The 25,583-nt window shown below is 37.8% G+C and overlaps 1 protein-coding gene across 1 annotated transcript in view; it reads right to left on the bottom strand.

Moving 5' to 3' along the window:
* Positions 1 to 25,583, bottom strand: part of Myo31DF (Unconventional myosin ID) — a 315,587-nt gene that overhangs the window by 126,657 nt on the left and 163,347 nt on the right. The window contains exons 9-10 of the mRNA XM_067142074.2: positions 11,438 to 11,547; positions 11,045 to 11,195 (exon numbers count right to left, since the gene is read on the bottom strand). Of these exons, the coding sequence (XP_066998175.2) occupies positions 11,045 to 11,195; positions 11,438 to 11,547 (261 nt within the window). The remainder of the gene's footprint in view (positions 1 to 11,044; positions 11,196 to 11,437; positions 11,548 to 25,583) is intronic.

A 25,583-nucleotide genomic window follows, 5' to 3' on the forward strand; every position in this document is an offset into this window, starting at 1 on the left:
AGGATGGATATGGTTCAAATGCTAATCATTTCTTCAGAACATGCTAATGCACATGTTCTGTGAATATGAACATCTTATCTTTAGTCTTTCAAGGTGTTCTGGTTTTTATGAACATGAGTATAATTTATTGAAAACATCCATGAGTGTAGAAAAGGAATGCAAAGTCCCCCAATCATGAGACATGAATCTGAATATGCCCTTGGGAGTCTCAAAAAAGATAAAGCAACAGGTGTAAATAACATCCCTTCTGAATTGCTGAAAAATGTAGGTAATGATACGAAAGACTAATTATTCCAAATAATAAATGACTTATGAAAGGGGAATCATTCCAGATGACTTCACAAAATGCAGAACCATCACCATATCTAAAATAGTGAAGGCAATTGACTGCACCAATTATAGAACACTTTCAATCTTATGTCTCCAAAATACTTGATAATGTTGTTAAAAATAAGATAAAAGAGAAGATAGGTTAGTATATTGGGGAAGACCAATTTGGATTTAGAGAAGGCAGAGGAACAAGAGAAGCAATTTAGCCCCTGTGCATGCTACTGTAGAGAAGGCTGGGATATCAACAGATGGACTTATCTTACCTTCATTGATTTCAAAATGTGAACTAGGAACTGCTTTTTCAAACTTTGAAGAAAATTGGACTGTACTGGATAGAAGAATGATTAATCAGCTGTATCAGATTCAAAGCACAAAAAGAAAGATTAATTAGGTAGAGGCAAGAACCAAAAAAGGAGTTAAACAAGGGTGCCCCACTCTCACTGTATTTAATATGTTCATTGACAAAGTTATGAAGATCACAAAGGAGAAAACATGGGGAATAGAAGGGAATGGTAAAAGGGTACACTGTATCGGATTTGCTGATGATATAATAGTTGTACACTCAGAAAAAAGAATGAGCACAATGTTAAAAGTGTTACCAAACACTCTTAAAAAATGTAAATTAAAAGTCATAAAAAGAAAACTAAATAAAACAAAGGTAGTGCAAAAGAATATTACAGAAATCAAGACCAATATAAAGACTGATGGCATCAGGATTGATCAGACAAAACAATTCTATTATCTTAGCAGTACAGAGGACAACAGATGTTTAGTGGAAGTGAAGTGAAGGATAGTACTGGCAAAACAGGCATTTATGGCAAAGAAAAACATTACCAGCAAACATATTAATAGAAATATACAAAAATCCTTTGCAGAGGCATTTGTATGGAGCACATTGCTCTATGGAAGAGCAAGTTGGAGTAAACTGGAAAGAAACCACCTTGAAGCTGCAGGAATGTCAATATGGAACAAACTTACAAGAACGAGCTGGATGGGAAGAAAATCCAATGTGGAAGTTTTAAGGAAAGTTCATGAAGAGAGAAGATTAGGAAATGGAGAAGAGAAAAACAAAATGTATATGACCAGACACAACATTCTTGAAGGGAAACTGTTGGGGAAGAAAGGAAAAGGACGGCCTAGGAAGTACATAGAAGACATCAAGAAAAGATTAGGGTGTGACAATTACATGAAACTGAAAAGGACAGCAAAAGATAGAGGAGAGTGGCTGCATCGACCAAGCTTTGCCTCTAGGGTATGAATGAATGAATGAATGAATGAATGAAGAGCCTACTCCTTGATATATATATATATCTGTATTTACAAAGAAAATAAGCATTGAAAAAGTTATTAAAAACAGAAATTTAAGGGGTTTCTTCTGAAAAATGTTAATAATGATAAAGTTAGTTTAAAAGGAGTCCCTTGCCTGTCAAATGGGAGTGGGACTGCATTACTCCCATAGGTCTGAGGCTTGCTTAAAATTTTCTGATCTTGGCAGTTTTATGAAGCATTAAGTGACATCGTAGTCAGGGTCAACAGCAAGGATAGGATAGTGCTAATGGACGACTCAATGTAAGAGTTGGAAATAGAACTGCAGGATATGAAAGGGTGTTTGGCAAATGTGGTGAAGATATGGAAACTAATAGAAAGGGAAAGCATTTGCTGGACTTCTGTGCTAGTATGGGTTTAGCAGTTATGAACACATTCCAGCATAATGCTATTCACTGCCACACATGGGAGGGTAGGTGTACCAGATCCATAATAGGCTACATCTTAACTGACTTTGAATTCAGGATATCTGTTAGGAATGTATGGGTTTTCCAGGGATTTTTTGATGATATAGATAACTACCTGATCTGTAGTGAACTAAGTATCTCTAAGCCTAGGATAGAGAACGTGACATCTCTCTGCAAACAAAGAAGGGAAGAAAATCTCCAAGGCGAGGAAATTAGAAGTACATGGATATGATTAGTGAGAAGTTCCAAACAGTGGACAGTAAGCAGGTTCACGATATAGAAAGAACGGTTGGCAAACAATGATGCTGTAGTACAAACAGCAAGGGAATACCTAGGAACAACTGAGAGTACAGATGGGAAAAAAAGCAAAAGTTTTGATGGAATGATGAAGTGAGACCAGCTTGTAAACGTAAAAAGACGGCGTATCAGAAATGGCTCCAAGCAAGAGCAGATGAAGACAGGGAATTTTACATAGGTGACAGAAACAGAGCGGAGCAAATAGCTGTTGAATCCAAAAAGAAGTCGTGGGAAGACTTTGGTAATAACCTGGAAAGCCTACGTCAAGCAGCAGGGAAACCTTTCTGGAGAGTAATAATGAATCTCAGGAAGGGAGAGAAAAAGGAAATGAACAGTGTTTTCGGTAATTCAGGTGAACTCATAACAGATCCCAAGGAATCACTGGACAGGTGGATGGAATATTTTGAAAATCTTCTCAACGTAAAAGGAAATCTTTCTGGTGGTGTCGCAACAACCAAGCTCATGGGTAGGAGGCAAATTATTGGTGAAATTATGCTTGAGGAAGTGGAAAGGATGGTAAATAAACTCCATTGTCATAAAGCAGCAGGAATAAATGAGATTAGACCTGAAATGGTGAAGTATAGTGGGAAGGCAGGGATGAAATGGCTTCATAGAGTAGTAAGATTAGCATAGAGTGTTGGTAAGTTACCTTCAGATTGGACAAAAGGCACCTATCTATAAGCACAGGAACAGGAAGGATTTCAACAACTATCGAGGTATATCATTGATTAGTATACCAGGTTTCATTGGCATCTTAGAAGGGAGGGTGCAATCTGTTGTTGAGAGGAAGTTGGATGAAAACCAGTGTGGTTTCAGACCACAGAGAGGCTGTCAGGATCAGATTTTCAGTATGCGCCAGGTAATTGAAAAATGTTACGAGAGGAATAGGCAGTTGTGTTTATGTTTCGTAGATCTAGAGAAAGCATATGACAGGGTACTGAGGGAAAAGATGTTCGCTATATTGGGGGGGACTATGGAATTAAAGGTAGATTATTAAAATCAATCAAAGGCATTTTTGTTGACATTTGGGCTTCAGTGAGAATTGATGGTAGAACGAGTTCTTGGTTCAGAGTACTTACAGGGGTTAGACAAGGCTGTAATCTTTTGCCTTTGTTGTTAATAGTTTACATGGATCATCTGCTGAATGTTATGAAGTGGCAGGGAGGGATTCAGTTAGGTGGAAATGTAGTCAACAGTCTGGCCTATGCTGACGACTTGGTCTTAATGGCAGACTGCGCCAACAGCCTGCAGTCTAATATCTTGAAACTTTACAATCGGTGCAATGAGTATGCCTTTCAAAGACTAAATTGATGTCAGCAGGTAAGAAATCCAAAGGAACTGAATGTCAGATTGGTGATACAACACTGGAACAGATAATTTCAAGTATTTGGGATGTGTGTTCTCCCAGGATGACAGTATCATACCTGCCAATTTTACAAAACCAAAAATCAGGAGATTTTGATATGAAAATCAGGAAAAATCAGGAGAAATCAGGAGATACAATTGATCAAAACTGCTTATTCTACATGTCTTGCACAATACAGTACTACAATATATATATTGCTAGTTGCTTTACGTCGCACCGACACAGATAGGTCTTATGGCGACGATGGGACAGGGAAGGAAGCAGCCGTGGCCTTAATTAAGGTACAGCCCCAGCGTTTGCCTGGTGTGAAAATGGGAAACCACGGAAAACCATTTTCAGGGCTGCCGACAGTAGGGTTCGAACCTACTATCTCCCGAATACTGGATACTGGCCGCACTTAAGCGACTGCAGCTATCGAGCTCGGTACAATATATTTATAATACTTATTGTCTCAAAGCCCGATTGTAGCTATACGAGGCTACAAGGCTAAAAATTACACGTCTCTATTCCCTCACAGAAAGTATGTGAGTGAGATGATCAGTCCCTGATAAGCCTGCTGAAAATAGTATGAACGCATGTGTGAATCAGTCATGCACTTAGATGTCATTAGGCTACTTAGCAAATGCATAGATTAATAAATTGCACCAAGTTCCGGTGAGATTATGCAAAGCGCAATGCTATTTGGATCAAATAACTAGCTGATGAACCCGTGCTTCGCTACGGAATTCTCAGAAAGACTGCCCTTGTAGTTTTCCCAATTAAAGTCAACATAGGTCATTACAATGACGCCAGTATGAATGTTGCGATAAAAAGCAATGTTGTCATATGAAATATTCGATAAAATCAAAACAGCACATTTTCTCACTTTTAGCGAAATGTACTACGGTCTCGATCTAACAGTTCAAAAGTTTCAGAGCTAGAATGACCAGGCTGCAGACAGCCGTGAATACTCCGGTGTAAACATTCCGTTTAAGTGTGCACACTTCTCATTCCATTCACTGCCTCAGAGTAAGGATTGAATAGCTGGAATACTATGCTGATCCAGTGTGTTACGTACCAGTAGTATCAGGGAATTTATGAACCAGAGGAATGGCATGCTAAAGAAGAGAGATCTAACTCCCCACTCCCCAGCTACTTCCCGCCAATATTCAGGCAGGCTGTTATACTCAATACGCAGCAGTAATCCTATCTATCGGAGATAAATGGCAGCAGAATACACAAAGCACATAACAACAAACAATGGTCAATTTAATGTTATTGCTGATCAATTTTATGAGCTTTCTATATTGGAGGCCTTCACACTTAGTTTTCTTCCAAATCTGTGATTTAGAGCATCGAATGTCAAGTGAATCCTCCTTTCATTCATGACAATCTCTTGTGTTATTTAAGCAATTGTTCCTTCATGACTTTTTTCTCATTCTTATAATTATCTTCACAATTTAATCACAATCACCACCAATATTATAGTAGTCTGTACGGTAAAACTTAATAACACATAAATAATCGGAAATTGTATTCTCTGTAACTTTTGTTATGTAGTACTTTTCAATATGACCAGTAAGATAGGTAATTAAAAATTAAATTTTTGGCACCTTCCCCTAAACTACTATTTTGAACAGAGTGAATACAATTATTTATAGCGTAGACTGTAGTTCCTTATTCCGCGACTTTACATAAAATTATGTTCACCCATTTTCACGTACCCCGGCGCTGATACGGACTTAGCAAAAAAAATCCGAATCCATGAATATCTCTATCATCATAGCCGGTACGGTAAAAATGTATAAGACGTAAATGATATGAAATTTTATAATATATACCTTTAGTTATGTAGTGTTTATCGATAGGGCCAATAATAACATAAATATTTGAAAATTAAATTTTAGGCCTTCCCCTAAACTACCATTTTACTCAGCGTGAATAAAATTATTTATGGCCTACATTGTAGCGACTTATTCCCCGACGTTATATACCGATTTTCATTATATTCTCTTCAGCCGTTTTCTCGTGATGAGCGTGCGTATGCACGTACGTACGTACAGACAGACAGAAATTACGGAAAATTAAAACGTGCATATCCCCTTGTTAATATGGATGGTCGCGACCGGTATGCAAACATCATTCTTTTTAAATTCTGAGCAATGTACGGACAAAACTCTTGTTTTATTTATATTGAGATAAATAAAAATTAGTCTGAATTATCTCCAAATGGCTCGTAAAATCTCTAGAAAAATCACTAGTAGTTCTAGTAGTTATCATTGAAATTCTGTCACTAAATTACTAAGAAACACTCAATATCTAGCGACGAGTCTCTAGAATCGACCAAAGAGAATGGTATCGACTAGACTGATGTGAACGAACACCAACATAGAACGCGCAAACGAGAGATTGACAATCGATACGCGTCGCGATATAAAGGTTTCAATAAACATCGCACATTCGCGAACTTTTCTCGCATTTATAAACGTCGATGTTTCGTTTGAAAGCGGCCAATGAGTGAAGGACTTCCGGCCACTGGAGTAAAAAAGCTGAAACTGCGGGATTTGAAAATAAATGTTTGTAGTTCACCAAAAAATAAGCTAAAATCGGGAGAAATAACAGAATAATCGGGAGGCGGGAAAAACTGTCAAAAATCGGGAGTCTCCCGCCTAAATCGGGAAAGTTGGCGGGTATGCAGTATAGTTAAGCGAGATTGAATCAAGGTGCAGTAAAGCTATTGCAGTGAGCTCGCAGTTGTGATCAACAGTATTCTGTAAGAAGGAAGTCAGCTCCTGGACTAAATATGTTTACATCAGTCTGTTTTCAGACCAACTCCGCTTTACGGGAGTGAAAGCTGGGTGGACTCAGGATATCTTATTCATAAGTCAGAAGTAACAGGCATGAAAGTAGCGAGAATGATTGCTGATACAAACAGGTGAGAACAATGGCAAGAGGGTACTAGGAATGAGGACATTAAGGCTAAGTTAGGAATGAATTCAATGGATGAAGCTGTATGCATAAACCAGCTTCAGTGGTGGGGTCATGTGAGGCAAATGCATGATAACTAATATTTTTAAAATAATTATTACAACAATTTATTGTTGAACAGTAACCTCCTTATTCAATACATTATGGTTAATGTCAATTTAAAAAACTTAAATTTCACATTTGTCACATCTATACAGGTTTTGATCCTAATTGGATTATCTTCATGTAGATTGCTAAAATTGACATTACATATTGTAGTTAAAAACATTTAAAATGAAGCAAGAATGATGTTATGAATGTTAAAATGTTCTTATGAAGAAAAAGTTCATGCTCTTATAAGGTCGTGTTAAAATCTCAAGTGTGCACTGTTATCCACTTGTCGTGATATTCTCTTGATGTTTCATTAGTTAGAAATCTGCTAAATTGGACTACGCGTATCTGATTAATAATTGATATTTCGTGATTTGGTTTGCTGCCAGTAAGGATTACCATAATTGCATATGTCTCGGTGGTATGGTGGCCTGTAATTGGAAAGTTAAAGTAAATTGAATGCCAAAGAAACATAAAAAGTGTACTCTCATGTGTTTGTGAGTAATGAAGTTATGACAAACCACCTTTGCCCAGTTGAACGATGTGTTTACGTGCATGCTTTTGTGCACACTAACCCGGTTTATAAAATGCTGTAGGCTCAAGGTCTTGAGGAGGAACAGCAGAAGGGGAGGGGACTGAACTTGATGCGATTGGTGAAGGAACTGTACACAGAGACTTACAGTAATTAAAAATCTTCCACCTTTTTGATACTTTTTATTTGCTTTTTAGCAAATTAATTAATTATAAACAGTACATGTTTTGTTCTCACTTACGAACATCATCTGTTGTTAAGCTTAGGTGAATTGCTAAGTTTCTGAGTACATTATTTTAAGGTACATTGTTCCTCTTAAAAACCATTTGAATATAAATTAAATTAAAATGATGTTAAAACTATGTGGGGGTTAATAGGTTGACGAAATGTGACAGGATGAATACATAGTTAGCCTACTTAAAAAATTATATCTATTCATTGGAATAGTTGTTAAAAGTTTCAACTTGTTACACTAAAAACATATGTGTGTCTTCCAGTTAAAAGTTTTTTTTAAAATGATTGACTTCTTGACACTGTTCTAATTATTGTTGAATGTTCGTTTCTTTCACTCCTTCCACGTTGGCTATTATTTATTTTGAGCTTGCTTAATGAGCCCTAAATTGAGTCTAATGCGGAACTATGAAGCTGATTGCCGTTTAAACTCCAATTCTACCGTGACCCTGGAGGGGCTACATTTGAACAGTGTCAAGAAGTCAATCATTTAAAAAAAAAAAAACCTTTTAACTGGAAGACACAGATATTTTTACTGTAACAAGTAGAAACTTTTAACTATTCCAATGAACAGATATAATTTTTTAAGTAGGCTAACTATGTGTTCATCCTGTCACATTTCATCACCCCATTACCCCCCACATAGTTTTAACATCATTTTAATTTAATTTATATTCAAATAGTTTTTAAGAGGAACAGTGTACCTGAAAATAATGTACTCAGAAACTTAGCGATTCACCTAAGCTTAACAACAGCTGAAGATGTTCTAAGTGAGAACGAAACGTGTACCGTTTATAATTAATTTGCTAAAAAGCAAATAAAAAGTATCAAAAAGGTGGAAGATTTTTAATTACTGTAAGTCTCTGTGATTAGAATTTGATACGGAAAATGAAGCTGATTACATGCAAACGAAGGAACTGTAGTCGGAGCAGGTGAAGTCATCATCGGTTGAGGGCGGGATTATTCATTATGAGATTTAAATCTACAAAGAAGCAGAATATAAGTTTCAAATAAAGAATACAATTTTTCATTAATTTCAATTAAATTGTATTCAGGGTTAATATATAGATCAATGCGAATATGTATGTTCTCTAAGATATTGAGCAAGGAGCCTTTTCGTGCCAAAATAATAACCTTTAAATCTCAGTCGATGGCTGTGTGATTAGGGTTGGATTCCTTCATATGCAAATTTATGGCTGAGAAACTGTTATATCTATTAGCAATTAAGTGTTCTTGATATCTTATTGCAAAGTTTCTTCCAGTATGACCAACATAGGATGCTTTGCAGGATTGACAACTGATTTTATATACCCCTGACCTGAGATTATTATTATTATTATTATTATTATTAACGGCATAAGCTATTCATATGCCTTGTCTTTTGAAAGTGTTAGTAATATGATAAATATTATTACTATTGAATGTGAAAGCAGCATAATTCTTGTCTGAGGTCGGATCCGTGATTAAAGTGGTGTTCGGTTTATTTTTAATTTTATTATATATTTTGTCTATAAGCTGTTTCTTATAACCATTACAGACAGCTATGGCATATACGGTCCTAATTTCATTTTTGAAATCTTTGTAAAATAAAGGGACATGAAAGCTCTGTGTAACTGCTCTCTTATGGGCTCCTGGATTTGTTTAGCTTTTTTTTTTTTTTGTGGTGTTAGTGGTTTGCATTGGTTTTCTAAATATTTTAAAGGATAATTTATTACTGTTGCAATGGCAAGATCTAAGTAATTGAGCGAGTTCTCATTTTAGGATTCTTTAGTGAACATTACGAGTGGATCTATCTCGAGATAATTAAGGACATTTTCACTGCCAGTGACTTGTTGGTCTACGATAGTAAAGATGTAGTCTACAAAATGTGCCCAATAAACAATTCCTTTGAGGTTACCAAGAATTTTATTTTCCTCTAGATAATCCAAATATATGTCGGCCAAGATTCCTTATTAGCAGAAAACCAAATCACGAAATATCAATCATCAAATATTAATCAGATATCGCCTAGTCCAATTAACAGACTTTTAACTAATGAAACATGAAGAGGATATCATGACAATTTGATAACAGTGCACACTTTAGATTTTAACAAGCCCTTATAAGAGCATCAACTTTTTCTTAATAAGAACATTTTAACATTCATAACATCATTCTTGCTTCATTTTCAATGTTTTTAACTACAATATGTAATGTTAATTTTAGCAATCTACTGAAGACGATCCAATTAGGATCAAAACATGTATAGATGTGACAAATGTGAATTTTTAGTTTTTTGAAATTCACATTAACCATAATGTATTGAATAAGGATACTGTTCAACAATAAATCATTGTAATAGTGATTTAAAGAATATTAGTTTAGCTGTCAATATGGAAACATGAAATTTATATATTGTGGAGGAGGATAGGTTACCTAGGAGAATAATGGACTCTTATGGAGGGTAAGAGATGTAGAGGGAGGCCAAGACGACAATTGTTAGACTCGGTTTCTAACGATTTTAAGATAAGAGGTACAGAACTAAATGAGGCCACTGCACTAGTTGCAAATAGAGGATTGCTAGCAGACTGAACACTGAAAGGCATAAGGGTCTATAATGATGTATGTATGTATGTATGTATAAAATTAACGGTGTTACTACTTACTAACTTTAATAATGATAGCTGTGTTATGACTCACTAATTACTTTTACAGTTTCTGGGAAGGTGCTGAGGTGACAGAAGTTTCTTCCCCAGTAGTTCTTTTATGGAGTGGTAAATTAATCAATACAAGGCATGTGTACTTGAGCACATTCAAATATGTACTGTGTCAGGACTGAAACTCCCAACATGGGTAAAGATACTGTCTGAGCCACTCAGCCCAGCAAAATTTACTATCACAAACTTAATTTTCTTAACCTGAATACGATTTTCTGAGCCTAAATACCAAGATTGTTACAATGGCCTGTTGTCACATACAGCCTGATGAATGGCTTGATGTTGCACCCAGTATAAATAATTTTATTTATTGTATGCTTGTGCCTATTTAGTCGCCTTGTGTAATGTTTCTGCAGAGTTTGAGAGTTATGGCAGGTTGAAGATTCAGGTGAAATTTTATGCCTGTAATAATATATATAAATATTATTATTATAATTATTATTATTATTATTATTAATATTATTTGAAGGCTCCAAGTATTAACCCCGTTTGTCCAAAAATAGCCTAAATGAGTTACGATCATTGCCAAAGCTGTTACATCATTATTTTTTCCCCTTTATAAAAATCACATCTTCAGTGCCTGAAACTGAGCAGCAACAGTACATCTTAACGTCATCCCATGGAAGAATGATATCACAATTTTAAATCAGAACTGTAGTTACAATAATTGTGCTGGGAAATGTTATGATGATTTTACATGGAGCCGTCGTATTGTTGTTATTGCTGTTATTATTTTGCCTACACTAAGCTGTGATAGGATTCCTATAAATTTGTCAATGTTGTTCTGGTAATAGTATACAACCTGGGTAATATCCATTGAACCTTCAGGCCACATTCCACTGATGAGCTTGTTGCCAGAGTTGAAGAGGAGACGTTTGAAATCTTGGAACAGTGTATCCTTATTCTTGTCTAGGAAGCCTGTGATGTTGTACACAACATCACCAGCATAATGCCTGCATTGAAATACCAACATAATTATAATTGTTTATAAGACAGAAACGAGATGAACTGCTTCATCACAAGTAGTACAATTAGTAAGACTTAATTCAAACAGTAGTTGATTCCTTCTGAGGAAGCAGAAACATCAAATTCTCTAGTACATTGTTCCATTTAAAATGTTGAGAATTTCATATTTTGTAATAAGTCATATTTGTTAATAACACAGTACCATTAAATAATAACTCAGTTAACTGACCTTATTCTGAATTCCACTTTGTGTTTCAGTTGCTTGTCCATCGGTGACAACTGACGGCTTGTGTAGTGTTTATGACCATCCAACTTCTTGTCCATAGCTTCTAGCAACATCTGTGAACAGAAATCTCATTTTACTACAAAGAAAAACAAGAATGTTTACATAGTTTTCTTAGCATTAATAAACAATGAGATTATAGTCTTTCCACAACAGCTTGAATTATCTAGCCATGGATACAACAAGGTGCTGGAAGCATACAGCCCTGTGCTAATCAACAGGAACAACAAATTAACAGAGATACTCCATCTTATGTTGTTTCCTTCCTCCCACTTGATTACCTATTAGGCCTACATACCTTTAATTTGTCTTAACAAGTAATACAGGGTCTGGCAGAAATACCTGACAGTTTTAGGCTTAAAATAAAATGCATATAGCTCATGGTGTGGGTGGTCTTGAATGCCAGAATACCTGTTGGTAAGGAATAGGAGTGGGTATCTCGGACATGTTCCGAATTATGGTCCACCTTGTGCTTAGGCAGTTAGACTATACAATCCACCAGCGGTCCCTAACCTGCTAAAGGAGAGATTCTCACTATGTGTACGTAGGTTAGCAACCTGTTTCAGAGAATATACAGAGTTCAGAACATTTTAAGCAAGCCTCAGACCTACAGGAATAATGGAGTCTCACTTCCATTTGACAGACTCCTTGGAAACAACATGGCGAACAAAATGGAATTCGATGGGAAGCTATCAATATTAATTGGACTTAATGAAGAAAGAAAGAAAGAAAGAAAGAAAGTAGAACTGGCTGAGACAGCAAAGAGGATGCATCCAGTTGGTTAGGAGCAAGTGATATTTGGCTAAGGGGAGATGACAAGATAGAGGTAGGAGATGATAAAGTGTTCTTAAAAGGTGTTAAAAAGACGAGGGCATAGTGTGAGGTAGGAATGTTTATCAGGAATATTACTGTACGCAATATAGCGTCTGTTACGCAGGTAAATGTGCGAATGATGTGGGTAGATTTGGAAGCTGGAGGAATTAGGTTTAGAATTGTCTCAGTCTATTCACTATGTGACAATGCACATTGGGAAGAAGTTGAATAGTTCTATGAAGTACTGAGTGACATCGTAGTCAGGGTCAACAGCAAGGATAGGATAGTGGTAATAGGTAATTTCAATGGGAGAGTTGGAAATAGAACTGAAGGATATGAGAAGGTGATTGGTGAATGTAGGGAACATATGGAACCTACAAGAAATGGGAAGCGTTTACAGAACTCCTGTGCTAGTATGGGGTTAGCAGTTAAGAACACGATTCTTCAAGCGTAAGGCTATTCACCACTACACATGGCAGGCTAAAAGCACCAGATCCATAATGGAATATTTACTGAACTTTGACTTCAGGAAGCCTTTTTTTTTAATGTAAGAAGGAAGCAATATTTTCTAGTGTCAACTTAAAACAACTTAAAAGCTTTCCAGTCTGTCAGGCACAACATTTCAATAAAAGTATAACACTATAATATAAATATACCTGTAAAAAATATACACTATTAAACAAAGAATTACATGTTTTGCTCTACAAGAAGATCCTCCCCTCCCCCACATGGCACTACAGCCCTTGAAGGGCCTAGATTCTATCAAATCACTTAAATCATGCACATATATGTACAGTATTGTTTATGTTGCATAAACTTGCCAATGACTGAAAGTTTCATTACAAGTTACAAACTTCATATTTGGACCTTAATGGTCTTGTTGAATTACAGAATAGTCCCGCCTATACCAGCCTTAATTTGAGACTACAAAATATATTGGACTTACAACAACTTGATACAGGTCAAGTAGCATAAGGCCGGAGAGGATGTTTATTACATTTAATATCATAGATTACCAGTCTACCCATAATTTGCGACTACAAGAAAAGCCCCACTTCAAGTATTATTTAATAATAATAATAATAATAATAATAATAATAATAATAATAATAGTAATAATTGACATGGTGTTAATCCTCAGACGTAATTCAACTTAATTAAATAACACAGAGCATGTTACATGAACTCTACTAAATGTCCATACAAGTTTTAAACTAAGTGTATAGTTCTGAAGAGAATATTTTTCATACTACAATCACATCATATACCATCTGTTCTTTGATTAAATTAAACATATGTAATCTTATAAGATGTTATTTTAATACGACACAAACTTGCAAATGTATTTTAATATCTAGTTTTTCAATATAGGTGTACTTTTGCTATTTGCTTTACGTCGCACCAACACAGATAGGTCTTCTGGCGACGATGGGATAGGAAAGGGCTAGGAGTGGGAAGGAAGCGGCCGTGGCCTTAATTAAGGTACAGTCCCAGCATTTGCCTGCTGTGAAAATGGGAAACCAAGGAAAACCATCTTCAGGGCTGCCTACAGTGGGATTCCAACCCACTATCTCCCGAATACTGGATACTGGTGTATTTTTAGAATATTTTAACTTTGTATATATCTTGCCTACAATGGTACGTTGATTCCAACTTTATCAATGATTGAGTTTTAAACACATGACGTTCTCTATGAAGAACGGAACTTGTTCTTGTAATATATAAAATAAACATTGTGAACTTGTATAGGTGGGATTATTCTGTAATTCAACACGCCCGATTGAGAGTCTGGTAATAAAATGAACAAGTATTAACAAATAATGATTGTACTGACTCATCATCATCATCATTTCCCTTTATCAATGTGTAGCCGGGTAAGGGCAAATATGGTTCCTCTCCACTTTCTTCGGTCTTTCCACCACTCCTCCTCCAAGACTGTGCCCCAGTCCAGGTTTCTTTCTATAATACTGCATTGGACTGTGTCCTTCCATCTCGATCGTGGTCATCCATAGCCTCTCCTTCCTTGCATTTGCATTTCCTTCACTTTTTTTTTTTTGGCATTCTTTCATCACTCATTCGCTTTATGTGCCCAAACCGTCTTAGTCGGGTCTTCTCTATTCTATCATTCATTTTTTTTCCACTCCAATTTCTTCCCGGATTTTCTCATTCCTTATTTTGTCTCTTCTACTCTTCTGTATCATATTCCTCAAGAACTTCATTTCAGCTGCCTGGATCGACTCTCATCCTTCTTTGTCACTGTCCAAGTTTCTGCTCCGTAAGTTGTTATGGGTACGTAATACATCTTGTACATAGTTTCCTTTGCTTCCATTTGCACATCCTTGTCCCATTACACGTTTCTTACACTATGATAGAAACAGCTTCCAGCTTGAAACCTCTTACTAATCTCAGCATCCAGTCGAGCATTCTCAATTCACACCCCAGGTATTTGAACGTCTCCACTACTTCCAGGGGCTTGTCTGCAAGTCTAATCTGACCTTTCCCTTCTTTCTCCCCTCTAGTCATAACAAGAGTTTTACTCTTTTCTACACTAATTTTCAATCAAATGAACACGTATTAACAAATAATGATTGTATCGACTATGTGGTCATATTTGTGGACTTCAGAAAAGCATACAACTTGACTGACCGACAGTTGTTAATGAATGTTCTGGAAGAGTCTGGGGTGGATGCTACATCCATAAACTTGATTAAACAGACTCTCAAAAATTAAAATGAAATCTCAGAGCCCTTCAAGATAATGCCTGGGTTCAGGCAAGGGGATGGACTTTCTCAACTTCTTTTTAACTGTATCGTGGAAAAGGTAATTCAAGAATGGAGAAAATCGCTGAACAAAGAAAAAGGCAACTAAGATCTGTTTAGATTAGGCCCCAAACACAAAGGAATGTATGTTGACCGTCTGGCTTTCACGAATGACTTAATCATATTTGCCAACGACATCAGTTCAGCAATCAGGAAGATAAACCTCTTTAAAGAAACAGCAGAAAAAGTAGGACTACAAATCTCCTTTGAGAAGACGAAATACATGACAAACATCAGTGGTGGTCCAGAATGAATGTTAACAGACCATGGAAAGATTGGAAGAGTCAAGAAGTTTAAGTACCTGGGTGAAGTAATTCAAGGGAACAAGAAGTGACCAATATCCACACCCAGAAATTAGAATGAGTGTTCCAACTGACTAAAAACATCCATAATAAGATGATGCTAAGTTTAGGAGCCAAAGTAAGACATTACAGCACAGTTGTCAGACCAGAAGGCTTATATGCTTGAATAGAAAAGCACAAGTCAATCAGCTACTTAAAAGAGAACGTAGGTTACTACGAAAGATCTTGGGTAACAGATGGATTGATGAGCAGATTTGACTGAAATCCAATAAAGAAGTATACAACAAGACGGAACTGATAACAGCAATTAGAAAGAGAAGACTGTTGTTTTATTGGCATATCTTCTGCATGAATAATGACCAGCTCACAAAGAAAATCTGAAACTTTCTAAAACCGAAGGCATCTAAACTGAGATGGTTCCAAGAGGGTGAGAAAGAAAAGATCTGCGAGAGGTGGGCATTACAGAGGATAAAATCATTAACAGGAATAGTTTCAGAAGGATGGTGAAAAGCTATCAGGATTTATGGTGGAGACAGAACCCAAAATACGGAGAGGTCCTTTTCCAAAGGATCGATGAGCTTAAGAGATACTGGTAGGACGTCAAATCCGGCTGACAAACAAGACAGAGACACTGAAAATTAGATTGGTTGTTAACACGCAGTCCGTGGAGGTTCAATTCGAAAAACAAACAAAAAATGACTGTATTAGTATTCAACCGTCACTGTATTAACTTAATGAAATACTTCTGTACTTATTTAATGTGGCGAAGTATAGTCAGTTTTTTTCTAAATACAGTTATCACACTGTGGTCATGGAGAGGCACAGTGGAAATGTTTTGTGGGTACTGTTCCATGGAGAGGGGAGGGGAAGCAGGGGAGGATCGAGTGGAGTGTTGTGGATCCTTCCTTCTATATATTGGAAAGGGAAGGGGGAGGGGAGAATGTTATTTTTCTTCTTCAGGTTATAATACATTTTATGTATTATGAAGTAATGCAAGTTTATGATTTTGGTTAAAGTATGGAACTGAATTAGACAATATCTTGTAAGATGTTATTTTAATGGTAAATCATAATCTAAAAAATCGTTAAGTGCTAATTCAAGGAGTGTAAATGTTGTCAAGGTGTAAATTAAGTAGGGCGAAAGGGGGCAAATTTTATAGTTTTATGATCATCTCTGTTGGCTTGGCTAGCTTTGCTCTGTAAATTTCGAAAGTTTCCTTTAATATTCAAAGATGTTGCCTTTTCTATCAACTCTGTTCTGTTCTGGAGGGGAGGGGAAGTAGGTGAGCTGGGGGAAAAGTTGTGGGCCATGGTTCTGTCTACTGAGAGGGAAGGAGTATGTTGTTTCTTCATTTCCTAATGTTCCAAAGTATTTTCTGTATTACGGGGAAATCCAAGCTAATGATTTGACTAAATAATTGAATTGAATTACAGAGTTTCTTGTAAGAAGTTATTTTAGTGATAAACGATAATCTAAAATGATCATCTCAAGTAGCAAAGAATTTTGGAGAATTCAGAGAAATTTACTACAGATAATATCCTAACCCACATTCCAGACATTTAAATCAGAGATTTCCTCCTGTGGGAAGTGTGGGCTTCATTAAGTGCTAATACAAAAAGTGTAAAATGTTGTCCAAATGTTAAATAAAGACGGGCGAAGAGGGGGGGAGTTTTTTTTTAATGTGTACGGTCATTTCAACCTGTCCGCCTCCGCAGCGTAACTGTTAGTACTATTAGCTGCCATCCTCAGAGGCCCGGGTTTGATTCCCGGTACAGTCAGAAATTTAAGAATGGCAGGAGGGCTGGTATGTGGTTAAAATGGTACATGCAGCTCACCTCCATTGGGGGTGTGCCTGAAAAGAGCTGCACCACCTCAGGATGAGGACAGGAGTTTACTTATATTTATTCCAACCTGGACAGCTGTGGAGGCAGAGGAGGTCATGCCAGACAAACTGGCTGTGAAGGCACATCTCTACTATATTTTGAGGCTGTGGTGGTCCGTTGCAGTCCCAACATTCAACCCTATGCGCCCCATTTCATGCGTGCCGAAGGATTTGGCTCCGAGATCGTAGTGTATGAGGGGAAGTTGGGATCCACCTTAAGCAAATTCACATCAGTGGCAGTTCACTCTTTCCTGCACTCTTTGAAGTCGAATGGCGATGGGATAAGGATGGTAGGAGCAGGTTTTGGGTGAAACTGGGAGCTTCTAGTCTGGACCTGCACGCTGTTGGCAGATGTGCGGTGGTAGTCTTTCCGAGACCTTGGGAAATCTGTCCCGAGTCTGTTTCTGGGCAGGAATATTTTTACGGGTACCATTACCCACGTCGCATGGGGAAGGGCCTACCAAATGTGGGATAAACAATGATAGTTACACTTTTTTTTTTTTCTGGCTGGGTGGCCACATCCAGTGTGTCATCCCACTTGTGGTCAGACAACTAATCAATGAATTACAACTGGGGCATGGAATATCAGAACACTCCTGGATATAAGTAACAATGACAGACCTGAAAAACCACTTGTCACTCAAGAGCTTGCTAGATTGGACATTGATGCTGCCGCCTTGAGTGAAACTAGATTGTGGTGATGGAAAAGTTGTGGAGTTTGGATCAGGCTATACCATCTTTTGGAAAGGGAAAGGGAACTCCCGCAGCAATCAGTGAATAGCTTATGACTCTCCATATACCATTCTCAGGGAATATTTTCATCACGCATCTTCTCATATGCACCTACTCTAGATGCTGATGAAGATTTCAAGAACGAGTTTTGTGACCAGCTGAGCACACCTCATCTGTGAAGTATTGCCCAAGGACAAATTTTTTTGCTTTACGTCGCACCAACACAGATAAGTCTTATTGCGATGGTGGGATAGGAAAGGCCTAGGAGAGGGAAGGAAGTGGCCATGGCCTTAATTAAGGTACAGCCCCAGCATTTGCCTGGTGTGAAAATGGGAAACAATGGAAAACAATCTTCAGGGCTGCCGACAGTGGGATTCAAACCCAGTATCTTCCAGATGCAAGCTCACAGCTGCGCGACTAACCGCACGGCCAACTCCCCCGGTGGACGAATTGTTACTGCTTGGTGATTGGGAAACATGGTATTGGAAAATGCAACACAAATGGGTCATCGCTTCTCAGCCTATGTGCTGATGAGTATGAACTGTTTGTCATGAATACCTAACAGTTTTAAGACCCTGTGGATGCACCCATGCTCTAAGCACCAGTATAGTCTTGACTACTACACCATCTGGCAATGTGATAAGAAAGACCTTCTGATCACCAAGACCATAAGAAATATTGATGACCAGGCAAGTTGGCCGTGCTGTTAGGGGTGCGCAACTGTGAGCTTGCATCCAGGAGATAGTGGGTTTGAACCCCACTGTTGGCAGCCTTGATGATGTTTTTCCGTGGTTTCCTATTTTTCACACTAGGCAAATGCTGGGGCTGTACCTTAAGGCCACAGCCACTTCCTTCCCACTTCTAAGCCTTTCCTATACCACCGTCACCGTTAAGAGCTATCTGTATGGAAATTCTAAGTTCCCACGGAGGGAATTAGATATTTTTCCACCAATAGAGCATGTCAAAAAACAGATCAGATGTAAGGCTTTTCAGGCGTTTGCTCTATTAACCAGAATTTCCATTCGGAATTGCCAGGCGAGCAACAATTCCATTGTGGAGATTTATCTCCCATATGCAGTTATCAGACTGTGCCTCTTATTACGGGCTTCTGATAAGATCACTTGCATACACCCCAGCATCAGTGGGTAGGGTCTGACACATCCCACTCTGATGAGTCTAGTGTCAGACCTAAGACGAAACGCTGGTTAATAGAGCAAACGCCTGAGAAGCCTTACATCTGATCTGTGTTTTAAGACCTATCTGTGTCGGTGGGACGTAAAGCAAATTTAAAAAACAAAAACTGAAGCATCTGCTAATTGTTCTTGACTATTGTTTGAAGATAGAAGTGTTCTGATCAATGCAGTGTTTGCTGTATGTTGTTGCTAAGAATTACTGTGCATTTTTAAAGCTCATTAAAGTGAAGGTCCATTTAAGTTCAACCTTCTTTATTATATTATTATAGTTAAATTTTATTCTTCATTGTCTACGATGTATTCATACCTGAGAGGTAAATGTTTTTGACATTTGAAGTTGCTTCAACAATGTTAATTTATTTTTAGATGTTTCTTCTAGTTGATTAACTAATTTATTAGTAATTTATCATTAATTCATTTTCTACCTATTGTAATAGTGTAGTTTAAAATTTTCCTTTAAAATATATCTTGTGTTAACTTTATAGTGTGTCATCATTAATGAGCATAGCACTAGTTTCCCTTGCTTCCATATTTTTGTTTTGTTTGTTACGCTTTGAGATTCAGATCTCTCTTATTGGATTATGTGGTGAGCCATAGCAGTTCCACCCATGTCTCTGCTAGACATGGAAACTCATATCTTGCCTGGGTGAATAATGTAGCTCTTGGTGGGACATAGGGTAAAGAATGGGGTGGGGATAATAACAAACAAGATTTTAGATGAGTAGGTAGGTAAACTGGACTACGTAAGTGATGCATACAGTTAAGAGGAAGAATGGAGTAAAGGATTTGATCCAACTGTGTGCACGCCAGACTAGCTGCAATGAAGATGTGGACAAATTCCTGGAGGTGTGGGAGAGAGAAATAAAGGATGCGGAAATGACTGTCATGGGAGACTTTAATTCAATGGTGGGATGTGAGAGAAAAGGAATGGAAGAAGTAACTGGACCTTTCAGATATGGAAAAAGGAATGAAAAGAGAGAGAGAGAGAGAGAGAGAGAGAGAAGTTGTGAGAAAGGTTATATGTAAGTGGTTCAGGAAGATGAATAGTAGAAAGCTTACAAGATATGGATGAGGAGACAGGATGACAAAGGCAGTAATTGATACTTCTTGGTGGAAAAAGCAAATTGTAGACAGTTGTTAGATGTAACAGCCTTCTTGCCAGAAGTAGCCTTTGATGAAGACCATAGAGTAGCAGTAGCAAAAATGAAAGTAGAAAAAATTAGTGAAAATAAAGAAGTAAGAAAGAAGGAAATAAAATTTGGAAATTAAAAGATATGGACACGAAAGTAAAATCTATAAAATGTCTACATATCTTGCCTAATGAATCAGAAGCCACAGTTCATGTATTCTGGTGGATAGAAGGAAATCTGAGGTATCGCCTAAGCCCAAGAATTCTATAGTAGAACAAGCTGGGCAGCCAAGATTGACATGATTTGGCAAGCTGCCGTTAAGCACTTTTTTGGTGTTTTGTTTGTAGACAATGAGGTTGGTTATGGTTGTGATGTGAACAGGAAGGACTTGAGACCCTCAACAGCCTGCACACTGAGCTTGTCTACGACAATGGAAAAAGCTCTTGCAACACACACCTTCACTTTCCAGATCATATCAGTCCTGGTGCCCACGTTCCATCATTGCCCATTACATAGAATAGTTTTCTTTTTGTTATATTGGAAGCCATTCCTTTTCAGTTACAAATTAATCTATAACTACGAAGTTTTTCAGTCTGTCAAAACTAATTCAGGATAAATAAAATTCTAAAATACCTTAAAAAGAAGGAGCATTTAATATCAGAATCAAATATTTCATTCTTGAAAGTAAATCACTGGATTTTATGAACTTTAATATATTATTGCAAGGAAAGCAATAGGAAACTAACCTCACTCCTCATTTTCCTAGTATGCCTCTTCAGTGATGCCTAGGCCATCTATAACTGCTGATGGCAGAGCTGTGGAGGTTCCAACCAGCCTTAGGTCTGAGGACTGAACATACACATTCTTCTTCTTCTTTCTTTGTTATGCCAGTTTACAGAGTACGTTGGAACTTGTTAGCTTGATGGTTTTCCTTTCTTCTCCTCCCAAAATCTCTTCATGAACTCGCTATGCTGTTTCTTGCGTTCTTCCGTTCATTGCTTCCCTGTGGTTCTTTTAGCCTTTTCTGTGAATGTGTGCTTTGCAACCAGATTCCCAAAAGCCTTGCGATCCCTGATGATATCTTCTGTGATATTCATTTCTTGTAAGTCCTGCTTTATTTCCTTGAACCAGCTTATTTTGACCTTCTTTGATTTAATTATACCAAACAGTTTTTTTTTTGCATATCTAGTGTCATCCATTCTACAGATGTGGCCATAGAATTTCAATCATCCCCTGCGTACGGTATCGGTGAACTTGTCGATTGCTTTGTACAAATTTACAATTTTCCTTTTGATCCATACCATATACCATTTACATGAAAGGGGCCATATATTTTCCTAAGAATATTTTGTTATTGTTTTTCAATTTCATCAATTTTAGAGTGGCCTCCTAGGGATGTGGTTTGAGGCATACAAGGCTTCCGGAAGAACAACAGTCTTGTAATGCCAAAGTTTTGCATTTCGTGACATCACTCTTTTATTGTAGTGGTTCCATGTTAATCGGTATGCTTTCAGGAGTTTGGTGGCTCTTTCTGAATTAGATTTCCTGTCCAATCCAGATGGTACAATGATTTCTCCTAGATATTTGAAGAAAGGGACCTGTGTGATTATTCCATAATTTGTCTGTAGTGGGGATCTTTGGATATTCTGGTATCCATTAACCATGATATGAGTATTCTAATACGATATTTGGAGGCCTGTCTTTGATGCTATCTCATGTAACTTCTCTATGGCATACCTGGTTTCTTCATCTTGGTAAAGATAGCTAGATCATCAGCAAAAGCTAGGCACTTCACGTTAATTCTTTGTCCCCGAGTACCAATGTTTATACCTTGAAATTTCTTTTCCCCATTCCCTGATGACTTTGTCTAACACTAAGTTAAAAAAGGATTGGGGAGAGGCCATCTCCTTGTCGAACTCCTGTATGCACTTCACAAGGCTCTGATAGTTCACCTAGAAACTTCACTTGAGATGTTGTGTCTGTGAGAGTCTGGCGGATTAATTCTGTGGTCTTGTCCACACTGAGCTGTGCTAGGATGTCCACAACAGTTTTGTCTGTCGATAGAGTCATACACCTTCTTAAAGTCCACAAAGGTGACAAATGTGGTGGTACTGCGGCGTGTCCTCAATATAGTCTTCAAACTCCAAATTTGCTCAGAAAACGATCTACCTTTTCTGAAGTCTGCTTGGTATTCACCAACCAAATGATCTGTTTGTTGTTCTACTCTGTTTAATAGCGCTTTAGATAGAACCATGAATATAACTGGTAAAAGGGATATGCCTCTGTAGTTGTTGGGGTCCGCTCGATCGCCTTTCTTATGTAACGGATGGATAATGGCATTCTTCCAGTCCTTTGGAATCATCATGGTCTCCCATATTTCTGTTAAGAGTGTATGAATTCTTCTCATGAGGTCATCTCCTCCTATTTTCAACATCTCTGCAGTTATGCCATCGTTCCCAGGGGCTTTATTATTTTTGAGCGATTGGATTTTCTCCCTTTATTTCTTGAGTTGTTGGGGGCTGTGAATCTGGGTTTGGTGGAGGTTTTTCAAACTGTAGTCTTTCAATTGATGGATCGCAGTTCAGCAGATTTTGAGAATAGTCAGCCAGTATCTTACTGTTCTCTTTACTGTTTGTCTCTAGTGATCCGTTAGGTCGACGAAAACTTAATATTGGTGGTTTGTACCCTGATAAGTCATCACGAAATGTCTTGTAGAAACTCTGAGTGTTGTTTTTCTGGAAATCCTGTTCTATCTCTGCAAGTCTGTTTTTCTTGTATGTTCGTTTTTTGCGGCAGATTGTTTTTGAGGTCAGTTTTTGAGTCTTAAGGAAATTTTGCCATCTGTCGACTGTTCGGTGTCCATTCCAATGATTCCATGCTTTGATTCTGTCATTGATAGCTTCATCAAAGGTTGTGTTCCACCATCCGTGTTTACATTTCCTGCGTGGCTATCCGAATTTCATTGCTGATGACTGTAATGTGTTGCGAATGTCTGGCCACACCTTAGGATCTTGATCGTGTATGTCACGTACGAAAACGTCAGCGTTCTTCCTCAGACAGTCCGGATCCACTCTTGGAAATCGGTTGCCTTTTGATCTGGATCTGTTTGGTTGGAACCTAACCTTGATTTGCGTAGTGATCCGAATCGACAACTCCCTTCCTTACTTTAACATTTTGAATCTCAAGCATATTCTTTACGGAAATAGCAACATGATCAATCTGGAATTCCCCTAGTAATGGTTTAGGTGATCTCCAAGTTTTCTTTTTATGTAAAGGTCTCAAAGTGCGTGGACATGAGTCTCAGCATGAATGATGTACTAAAGCTTATTAGATGTTCTCCATTCTTATTAGTCCGCCGATGTGCAGGATGAAGTCCTACGACTGATCTGTATTTCTTCTCTCTGCCAACCTGTGCATTGAAATCCCCTAATAAGATTTTAACCTGATGTTTAGGGATCTTGCTAGCAGCTTCTTCACGCAGTTCCCAAAAGTCTTCTACTTTCTGAGGATTTTTCTTATTGTCTATGTTAACGGGGCATGGGCATTTATCAAGGTATATGCTTTGTTGCTTGATTTCACTGTAAGCATGAGATTCTTTCACATGGTGATGTGAAGTCGATGACTGAATCTAAGAAGGTTTTCCTTACTGCAAAGGCCGTCCCAAGTATTGATACATTCCCTTTTATATTTATGGCTGGTTTACCTTTAAATATCCTGAAGTTTTCAGAGTCAAAGTGGTTCTCATCCTGAAATCTGGTTTCTTGGATCGCTAGGATTTGAATATCAAATTTGTCCAGGGTGTCAGTCAGTTGTTTAAGTTTTCCAGTGTTCAGCAGTGTGTTGATGTTAATAGTACCATGGAAGTTCCTTTTTTAGGGGCGAAGAGATTTTGAGAATCTCCGATCCTTCTCTGAAGCATGATGTTTCCGATCCCCCAGAATCCGACGATCAGGAGAAACCGGACCTGTGTCTGGGGCCTGGGGTAGTTGCATTGGTAGCGTTTGTTCCATCATGCTAGGGTTACAAGTTGAAAATACAACTAGCAGTGATCTTTTGGGAAAGATCACGAAAATACAAATCAATTGTTGAGATCGAGAGGTGCCTCGAGATGTTCATGGCTGTGGGTAGGCATTTCCTCCTAACCCAAAAGGTTATGGTTTTCCTGCCAATACTCGGGTGGCTGATTGCAGTGGTTTCCCCACATACACATTATTATTATATTATTATTATTACATTAATTTTTTTTTTATGAACTGATGAATATTATACACAGGTGTAAATACATTTATTAGGAAGGTGTGCACATAATGTTATATATACTGTATATTATATAAAACTGTATGGTAATGGCGGTCGTGTAGAAGTGTGTACAAGTGAAGCTCCATAAATTGGACAAAGGAGACACCAACGAGGATATTACGATAAATATAGTAAATTTGTGTAAATTAAGGAAAGTGTGGCCAGTGTAAAGTGTAATTTCTGGAAAGTAACATGGGTAACGGCTCTATACAGACTTTTACAAAGAACTACACTGAGACCTAACCTCTAACATGGCCCCATGCAAGATCTGTGAAGACTCGATCACAGGCCAGGAGGTGACTTGTGGTAAGTGTGGAACTGTGTAAGATGGCAAGTGTGTAAAACTTAATAAAAGTGAGTGACGCAATTATCTATATGTATAAAATAACTTTTCCTGACTGACTGACTGACTGACTGACTGACTGACTGATTCATCATTGACGAGCCAAAACTACTGGACATAAAGAAGTGAAATTTTGGGGATACATTCATATTAACATGCAGATGCCCGCTAAGGGAGGATTTTTGGATATTCTGTCGCTAAGGGGGTGAATTTTTAACTCTCTTGGAGCCAGGCGGTACTGCGAGCGTCTGCCCTTTAAATTGCCAGAGCCGATGAGATCGGCCTTTAAATATCCGTGCGGAAGTTGCCAGAGCCGATTACATCAGCCGGCTGGAAATTCTATGATATACATAATTTTTTGGCAGTCTATAGTGACGTGCATACTTTTGTGACAACCTGTAGTAAAGGGGCTACAAGTTATTGTGTGCCTGACCTTGCTTTGGAATTTCTAAGAGGGTGATCTAGCTTTCACAAGAGTTGTTTCCTGTGTTTAGAAATACCGCTAACCGGTCAGTACAACATTGCTCCTTGCAGTGAGTGGATTCTTGACAGCAGAATGGCAAGTGGATCACGTGATAT

This window comes from Anabrus simplex, chromosome 2 (assembly GCF_040414725.1).
Source record: "Anabrus simplex isolate iqAnaSimp1 chromosome 2, ASM4041472v1, whole genome shotgun sequence".
Classification (NCBI taxonomy): Eukaryota; Metazoa; Arthropoda; class Insecta; order Orthoptera; family Tettigoniidae; genus Anabrus; species Anabrus simplex.